This window comes from Scleropages formosus, chromosome 18, assembly GCF_900964775.1.
Source record: "Scleropages formosus chromosome 18, fSclFor1.1, whole genome shotgun sequence".
In the NCBI taxonomy this organism is placed as follows: Eukaryota; Metazoa; Chordata; class Actinopteri; order Osteoglossiformes; family Osteoglossidae; genus Scleropages; species Scleropages formosus.
This window is the reverse complement of record NC_041823.1, coordinates 9,921,971-9,931,628: the sequence shown is the minus strand read 5'-3', so window position 1 is coordinate 9,931,628 and position 9,658 is coordinate 9,921,971. Positions and strand designations below refer to the sequence as shown.

The following is a 9,658-nucleotide window of genomic DNA, read 5'->3' as shown; positions in this document are numbered from 1 at the left end:
CACAGTAGGACAGAACACTATTAAACCATCTTTCAAGATTCATTATTTTAAGCATTTTCCCTTCAAAATCAGTTTCAAATGAGCTGACACCTTATTTTAAAAGTGTAAAAAAAACTCTCCTTACTCCCCAGATGTACACCGCACTATCCGCATATAGAGTTCTGATGAATGTTGTCCATTTCTCACAACACAGCATTGAAAATGGCTATTACTGTCCTGAGCCAATGATGTGATCAACACACTGGGTTACCCTGCACATATGTGCTGTCCTCTAGAGCAGTGGGGGTCAGTGGGCAGAACAGCAAAGCCCCCAAGGGAATCCTCTGACCCCTATTACCCTGTCCAGGCTTTAGGGCACCAGGTCCTGGTCAATCATAGCGTTTGCACACACACTCCGCAGTCATTCCAAGGATGCTGATCCATATGAGGAAAAACAGGAGGAAGGGGAGGGGGGGGAAATGAAATGCCTTTTAAAAAGAAAACTGCTAAACAAGAGGAGGTCACACCAGATGTTTCAAATGACCGTAGGTGACATGGTCAAAATGGATGGGCCTTGGGTAGGGGGTCTACGTGGGGGCTTCCCTGTCTTGCATAGTTTAACAATACAAGACTTTGTTCAGGCTGTTCTAACACTGGACACAGATGCTCTTTTGCACATTAATTTAATTCATCAGCTTGGTAGATTCTACCAAATAAGCATGCCCTTAAATTCTTTTTTAAAGAAGACAATTACAATAGAGGTCAAAACTGTAAATACAACTTTGACAAACAAATCATCCCTTCAGAGCCAAATACTTTAATAGGTATAGTTGACTAGAAAATGGGAATAGTCAAGACTCCAAAGGACTATTCCTGGTGGATTCATATTTCTGAAAGGAGGAAAAAAAGAAAACACAGCGAAAAGTAAAAACCATCTATAGTCACTTTCCTAGCTTAGGGTCATGGTGGTCTGGACCCTAACCCAGAGGCAAAGGTCTACTGTATCTAGTAGGATATATTTTTCTTAAAATGAGAAAAATTGTAAATACTTTGGAAAAAAAAAATGAACAATATTGGTGCAACGGGCTTTGCATCAGTAGTATACAGCACTAAGTGAAAAAGCATGTTGTACAGTTACTTGGTGATTAGCTGTGACAAATCAATAAGTCATTTCAAACAATAGTCGTTTCAAGAATACGTTTGTTTGGCTGAAACACAGTAAAAGCATTGCCAAGGGATATAAAACAGATATTAGGTGTTTGATTTTGCATCTAGGAATTTGGATTCCTATTGTGAACTCCAAGAGGTCTTAAGAGGAAAAAGGACTGCAAGTCATTATTTAGCGATGTCCTGCTGTGGTCCGTGCGTATACAAATATGGAGTGGAATGACGACCATCTGATGTCCCTTGAAATGGAATCTGCAAAGACTTTTAAGGAAGCTGAGGGAAGACACCAGAGGACCTTTGGGGAGTACTGGCAGGGCCTCGGAGAGCTTCCTGGAGCTAGCCAGGGTGTGATTGTGACGGTTTTTTCTGTTGACGTTGCTTTGTTTTGTGTGCCCGAGTTACTTTATGCTGCACTTTAAAGGGGCCAGATCTCAGTCCGATCTCAATAAGTTGCGTTACAATATTTGTTCTTGAGACATACTGTCCACACACACACACACACACACACACACACACACCAAGGCTAGTTCAGCTAGCAAACATTAAAAGGAGAGTTAATGTTATAAGCCCTGTTGACTTTTTATATCATAAAATTCCTATAAAATTTTAACTTGCACTAATTGAATATTTGAAGAAAAGGATGCTGGGGGGGGCTGACCTCTGGAATCCTCCAATTAGTATAACCGAGTTATATTTAAAGCAGTTACATGATTACTTCACCCAAAATTAAAAGCCCATTTTCTTAAACTCAAAATTGTAGTTAGGGAAACAGTCGCCCTATAGACAAGTATTTTTACAGTAAATCTAATGCTAACTAAGTAGAAAAGCAGTAAGAATATAATAACTTGCGCAGTTCACTGGTGGCTTGTGTAACAACCCATTGAATTCTTTCTGTAATTCTGCATATTGCAATACACTGCAGAAAAGTGTACATATCCATTTATCATTTCTCAAAAATATTTTTATTTCACATTTATTCACAATGCTTTTTAAAATTCTTACATTAACACTATTTGCAGCATGGACAGTTCACCAGAATCATTCCACTCTTATCCAGTGACCCATTTCAGAAGTATTTTCACAAAAATTTTAAAACGGATAACATTTAATGTTAATAGATAACATTTTTTTTTTACTCTTAAGTAGTATTAATATGTATTACTTAAGATTTTAAATATTAAATTGTAAATACTAACACGGCAACTGAAACTCTTCAGCCAGAACTGAAAAATTGCTTAGATTTCTTATTTGGCAACACTTGCCTTACCCTGATATCACTATGAACAAATTTTCAATTTTTAAAGAACAAAGTTCAAGTGAAATCCAAAAAGCAAACTGACCAAATGACTTTCCTCGAATTGAAGAGGCCCCTTTTCATTTGGTCCTCTCCACACTCACTCTACACAACATGTCACAAATAATACCACAGAAGGTAGTGTCTGCTACATTCAGGTTACTGACCACAGGTTCTAACCACTGGCCATTTTCTATGTTTACATCCATTCCGTGACGATAATTCATACATGCCAGGCTTTCTGTGCCAATTCCACAATCCCCTCAACTCACAGGGGGGACCCCCTCCAGACAAAAATCTTGTTTCCAAAAGGACATGTGCAATTTAAGCGTGAGAACTGAGAATGTGACAAAACTGCAGCTTAAAACAAAAATTTACCACTTGAAACTGCTAACCAGCAGCTCATTTTGGGACAAGAAAAAAAAATACATACAGGGATTTAATATAATGCTCTGCAATAATCGGATTGTTACCCCAGCAATTCAGAAGGCATAAGGCAAGATACAAACTCAGTAACACACTAACTCCAATTAACAGTAGTCACCAGTTCACCTGAAGATGTCTTTGGATTGAAGAAGATGTGCAAACACAGGAAACCATGGGCTGAACTGGAGCCAAACTGCCCTGTTGCTGCAGACAAAGACATGACCTGCTGATGGAAAGACTTAGAAAATGCATACATAAATGTCATTGCTGTCAATTAATGTATTGTTGGCAGTTAAACACAGGGTGACATTATACACTCCACTCACGCTTGATATTTAAAAAAAAAAAAAATCTCAGTCCTGGCTTTATGCAACACAGTTATGCTGACATAATAAACCCACTTTCTTGTGTATAGAACCCTTCACATTCCAAAATAATACCCCGACGGAGCTCTAAAGGGTGACCTTTTGAATGAAAAGCCTCAACCTTTCTCTGACTCATGTGAGAAAAGGGTAATATTTGGCAGTTTTTAACCACACTGGTACACAGCATTTTGTTGTGCAAGTAAACCAAGCACACCTTAGACAGATTTCAAAGCTGTAAAAATACAAAAAAAGTGCAGACACCATTTTCTGGAAAATAAGCAACATGCAGTGCACCACTGTACACTGTTTCCATACTCTGTACTTGTACTGTGCTGACACACAATGTGCCATAGCACAGATTCCTTTACCATACAAAAATACTGACTGATGCCAAGCAAGAGAATTTTACCAGTAACAGGTTGTAAAACTGAAGTATGAAAAAGATTTACAACCAATGATCTCTTCATGAATTACTTACCACAGGTAAGTGCCAATTAGCAGTGACGCTTTAAAACATTCTGCAAAAGAGCACACTAGTCATCCTGCATTTTCCTTTTTATACTTCTGACAATCAGCATCAATGACAATATTGAAATTACACTTTGCTCTGCTTTGAAAACCTACTCAAACCCAGTACCCTACACAGCCATTTAGAACCAATGACCATCTGTAATGTAATGGACCTTTACCAGTGTTTGGATAAAGTGCTTGTTGTTGACTCGGGTGATGACTTCAGGGCAACAGCGCTCAGCCCTTCCAGTCCCAGGGGATGCAGAGGTCACCATCCTGCATGACAGAGTAGAAGTGGGAGATGCAGAGGTGCAGGCCCTGTAGTGCTGGACAGCGCTCCTCCATGAGCCTCTGGCAACAGGGGATCATCTGACGGCTGGTGATGCTGGGCTGCTTACGCAGGCTCAGCAGGGAGAGCTCGCCAAGGCACTGCAGCATCACAGCAGCCTCCTCTGCCTCCATCCTGGGGGAGGGGGAAGAGCAAAGAGCAGCAGGAGGGTCACCTGATAGTTAAGGACATGCACATGGGACCCAAGAATGGTATGGCTGCAGAGGACAAACCTTCAGAGCATAGCAAACAGAAGTGCGTGGGTGACACTCACTGCTCTCTCCTCCTCATGCGGTTCCGGGCCTCCTGCACGTTGCTCTGGAAGAAAGTCTGTAGCCGAAAGGTGTCATAGGCTGTGGGGACGATGAAGTGGCCCATCTCATGCAAACGGGGGCTGGAATGGTTGCTGGGAACACAGTGTAGACAGCAGTGGGAGGGAAAAATTCATACTACTTCAAGGCAAAATGCTCATTTACACACATTTACGCCATATTTCCACACACCCTTGTAATGGAGTCTCTGTTGTTTAACTGCAGAACTGAATCAATAAGGGTTAAGGAATAAAAAGTCTCCTTGCCTGTCACTTACAGCTTACATTTACATTTATTCATTAGGCAGACGCTTTTGTCCAAAGCGATGTACATCTCAGCAAAAGTAAACACTGCACCATCTACTGGCCAGTCAGTCTCCTTTCACTCGAAGGACCCAGGTTCAAACCCAAGCTCCTGCTGCAGTACCCCTGATCAAGATACTTACTCTGATTTGGAACAGTAAAAGTTATCCAGCAGTATAAAAGGGTAATTGTAAGTTGCTGAGAATACGCACCTAATACTGTCAGTCATTTTTGACAAAAACATCAACTTAAATGAACAAACAACATGAAGAACGTGGGTTTTATTAGCAAGGCTAGGACTTAAGTCAGCGGTTTAGTCGCTGGTAATATTACTCGACTTTTTTTTTTTTTTTTTTTTAAAAATTACAACTGCAGCAACAAAAACTCCTGTAGATAAAAGGGCTGTACTGTACCTTTAAATCTAAAATCCATGTGCCATTCAAGAAAAACAAATAAGGACTCTGATTTGTCCTCAATAAGGACAAATAAGGACTCTGACCAGATCTTTATTAAATGCAAAAGGATAAACACTGGACATATAGGAGAAGTCTGGACTGTTAACTGCATCTGTGAGCCATAAGGATGGAAGGAGGGACTGTAACCATGATAACAGCATTGGCTTACTTCTCCAGGGTCATGGTGAGGCCCTGGAGGCTGCGGGGGTGCAGGGCTAGTCGCTGGGGCAGCAGCCTCTTGTAGAAGGTGTTCAGGGTGCTGTAGTGCTCCTCCAAGGACAGCACGGGCCCCATGCCCTCGATGTGGACCACTTGGATACCCCCAAGCAGCAGGCTGATGCGTTCCTTCAGCCACTCACTTTGCTGCAACAGGGCCTGGTAGCTGGGCAGCTGCTCAAAGAGCTGCAGGGACCATACAGTGAGGTGGTGGTTGGTGCATCACTCAAAACCAATGAAGGAAACAAAATTTGAAGGAAACACTTTGGCAAATTCCACAAGTATGTATCATTTGCAGATGTTCAGACAGAACTTATTTGATGACTGTATTTTTCTTCTGAAAGTGGGCCAGCAGGTGGTGCAGTGGTTAGGGCTGTTGCCAAACATTTAAGCAACTTGGGTTTAAATACCCACTTCTGCTTTAGTACCTCAATGTAATGAATTGCTCCAGTACAAATTACCATATTATATGAAGCTTAGTACAGCAAACTACAATAATGTGGCTTTGGAGACAAGCATCTGCTAAATGAATGAAGTGCTGTGATAGTTGTAGAAGATCTCTATGCAACCTATGGTTACTATATGCATATTTCTACTGATTATAGGGGAGTTATGGAGAGCCCTTTAACTAAAAAGTTACTACTTTTAATAACTGACTGATTTGGTTAGAATGAATGAAGAAATTAAACATCTTACTTTTGACCACTGGTGATGGACATCCATTGTTCCTAGCATGACGTGACCAGAAGCTTTCATCCCTGACTGGTCAGCAAAAACAATGGTGTGTCCTGTGGGAAGAGAACGTTCAACAACACGTAAAACAGATTCCATTTCAATTTCTTGCAGTTTTTACCTTAAGCACCTTGAAATATGTTATGTTCAATACACTAAAACAGACCAATAACACTCTTGAGAAGAAACATGCTGTTGCATACAGAAATGGTAATATTCTAAGCATCTGTAATGCTAGAGTACACCCATCAGTGTACAGTCAACACAGAACATATCGTTCCATTGTAGAACATAAGAACCATTAAGCGGTGTTATGCAAAATATGCCCGTATATCAAAGATTCACTGCTTCATTGGGGCAGGGAGAGATCCTTGGAATGTGCCTTCTAGCATTACCTTGGAGGTTATGAAGTGATTCGGGGTTTTGCTGAGAGAGGCGGCTCAAACTCTGCAGCTGGCAGCACCTGTGAGCCACTCCCCAAGTACGCTGCCACCTGCAGGCAGAAGACTGTCAGCCTCAGTGGATGCAGCTGATCTTTTGTCTTGTAAAGATTCTTAGAAACATCAGTCCTAATCTTGTGTAACTGTTTGAATCTAGAATGCTTTCACAAAATTATGCCATTTATGCAGATTTTACCCAGATATTTAATAATTCCAAATGTATTACGTTTCTGAAACAGTAAATGTTTTAGGAAAAAAGGAATTAACACCAAAACATTTAGGTATGCTCTGTGTCCCAGAGTTCCAATGTTCTTTTATTATTTACTTCTCATACCTCATCCAGAAGCTTCTAAAGAAAAATCTGTAAATTAATTAATCAATGAAACATACGTACATATTTCTCAGATACACGCAATTAAATCTTAGATACATAGATTTGGAATTTACACATATGGCAAAAAACCACAATAAAAATGAAAGATCAAGCCGAAGGATTAGACTCAAGGTGCAGAACATTATGATTACCTGATGTCAGTGAGGTCCAGCTTCTGGCACAGTGCATCTTTCAGCCGCGTTAACTCCTCACGTCTTGGAAGACTGTCCTTCTGCTTCTTGGCAGCCTCTGCTTCATTGTTCCTTAGCCACAAGCTGCCAAATAAGCAAAGGAAAAGCATTAAGGATTCATCAGCTACTGCACATTTTTAAAGAATCTAAAAAATGTAAATATGCAATGTACATGCTTTCAAAACAACTGGACATGCAAGCCAAGGCTGTAAGAAATTTTAAAGTTAACCAAGTGGTTAAGTGGAACAACATTGGAAGCACTTTTCTAAGAGAGTAGCCCAACACACACACACGTCTTGGACTTGATACCTGAGTGTTGGTTCCACATTTCTGGCCTGTTCCAGCTCTTGTTCAGGGTCCCTGAATCCTGTGAAGGTGTAGTATGTCTTGTCCCATTTAATGGGCCTGTAGAAGGGTTCTCCAGCCCTCTGGAAGTCTTTGGGTGGTGCAGTGCTGGACTTTAGGTCCTGTAGGTGCTCTACAGACAAGCTGCAAGACGTGAGCACGTCCATCACGGTGCTCAAGACATCCTTTGAGTGCAGTGTGAAGCTCACTGACCGGAAGCCTGAATTTGCCAACTCATTTTTATCTGAGACCAAAGAACAAAGCACTTCAAGTGAGGCTTTCTTCCATTAAACAGTATGTAATTAAGCCCTCTTTATCATCTCAAAAAGATGCAAACTTCTTTAACACCACCAACAGTTACCTGAGACCAGTGATTCATTCTGAGCATCCTTTTTCACTGTTGTTTCTCTTACATAAAAGGTTAGCTTGGCTGGTTTATGGGTGCGAACACCTGGCCTTTGAAGATTCTCCAGATAGCCATTCAGCCTCTTGAGAGAGTTTTCATTCACCTCCTATAAGGACAGAAATGGCTGATTTCCAGGGTAGTTCTGCATCTGGTGCTCCTAAAAGAATCACAGATCTAAATCTGGATGATTTGCCCATGCATGATAACCGTATAAATGGCATTAGAGCCGTTACCCGTTCCCTGGGATGCTGGCCGAAGAAGTCAGGGTGTACGGCGAAGTAAAACGGCCGCAAAGCGTTGATGGCGTCTGCCCCTGAAAAGGTCCTTCTCTGGAGGATCTGCGTAGCGACAGGTAGACTGCACAGGCTGCTGGAGAAAGAATGAACTAGCTCAGGCAGCCAATATGATGGGAAGGAACAGGATGGTACTGTATGTGGCATAGTTGCTTTTGCAAGGCAGCATTCTTACAGTAAAGCAGTTTGACAGGAATGGCATCCATGGCCTTGTCCATATAACAAATCCCCACCCCTTGCTGTAGTATCCATAAGCAAGGTATCTACCCAGCAAAAAAAAATACTACATTTACACCACTTCATTTAGCAGAGTCTTTTCTCCAAAGCGACTTCCAATGACCTCTATGTAGTGTTACCAGCCCACACACCTTATTCACCAAGATGACTTACACTGCTGTCTCATCCATACATCAGTGGAACACACACTCTCTGTCACTCAGACACTACGGGTGAACCTGCACAACATGTCTTTGGACTGTGGGAGGAAACCAGAGCACCCGGAGGAAACCCACACAGACATGGGGAGAACATGCAAACTCCACAGAGACTGCGCAGGCACACCACCCAGGCGCCGTGAGACAGCAGGGCTACTCGCTGTGCCACCGTGCCACCCGGAGATGCTGCAAATCTAACGTCGTAAGTTCCCTTACGAGATGCCAGGCAAAAAGAGAATTATGCAGAGGACACATCACTCACTCACAACATCTTCATCATGATGTTCATGGGAGGACTCGTGTCACGCAGGCAGATTTACATTGATCTACAACAAACCTGGGGGCACTCCGGAGCAGGCAGGCCACGAACATCATGCCAAAGCCCTACATCCACAGGTGGAGAGTCTCAGCAGAACTGCAGAAATAAAAAAAAAATCCCCATGAGCATCACCAACAACACAGGCGTCCATGATGCCATGGCCTGACCAGTCAACAGCACAGCACCTGATCATGCTGTGAGGAGGCTACCCTTAAGTTAAGCTTCAAACTATTTATTTCTACTTTAATTCGATGTTTTAAAGTTGTGAAAGGAGCATTTGAACCCTCTCATGCACTGCCACTGTTCTTTTTTTTTGGTGTGTGTTACTATCTGTCAGTCAAGTGAGAAAAGACTTCAGCCACACACCCGAGAGAGATTACTTATCTCAGCCCTGCACGGCTTTAAGCGTTCTAGCTGAGATTACACATATGCCCGACAGCTTTGTTGAGCTTCGTGTCGCTTGTTTTCCATTTTTTTCTGAGCTGTGAAATTACAGAGAACGGCATCGACGGTATGTTCGCGGTGGTCCTGTTTGCACAAAACAATACTTAGCATGCTAAGACAGAAACAATCGAGCCTCGCTTGCTACTCACAGTCGGGTCCGAACAACCAGTGCTGAGCAGACAGAACTAATCGCTTCCGATCATTGGATGTTCTTTATCGTCATGCTGCGCAGGCGGAGGGCTGGGCGAAGGTGCCCTCAAGTGTTTACTTTTCTTTAGTAATTATCATCGTTAGACTTAGTTTCTGATATGATATTTTCAAAGACACA

At 42.1% G+C, this 9,658-nt stretch overlaps 1 protein-coding gene across 3 annotated transcripts; it reads right to left on the bottom strand.

The window, feature by feature from the left end:
- Positions 1–3,768: 3,768 nt before the first annotated feature.
- Positions 3,769–8,986, bottom strand: tcaim (T cell activation inhibitor, mitochondrial). 3 transcript variants are annotated; one of them, XM_018762860.1, is made up of 10 exons: positions 8,905–8,986; positions 8,074–8,209; positions 7,796–7,946; positions 7,399–7,678; positions 7,051–7,173; positions 6,481–6,578; positions 6,050–6,141; positions 5,307–5,539; positions 4,344–4,475; positions 3,769–4,204 (listed from the first exon to the last, which is right to left on the bottom strand). In XM_018762860.1, exons 1-10 carry the CDS (start codon positions 8,940–8,942, stop codon positions 3,979–3,981), a joined length of 1,509 nt encoding a protein of 502 aa, XP_018618376.1. In that variant the 5' UTR covers positions 8,943–8,986; the 3' UTR covers positions 3,769–3,978. The 3 variants fall into 3 exon arrangements, with proteins under 3 accessions (XP_018618376.1, XP_018618377.1, XP_018618375.1); XM_018762861.1 differs by having other exon boundaries at positions 8,074–8,206; XM_018762859.1 differs by lacking the exon at positions 8,905–8,986 and having other exon boundaries at positions 8,074–8,396.
- Positions 8,987–9,658: the final 672 nt, after the last annotated feature.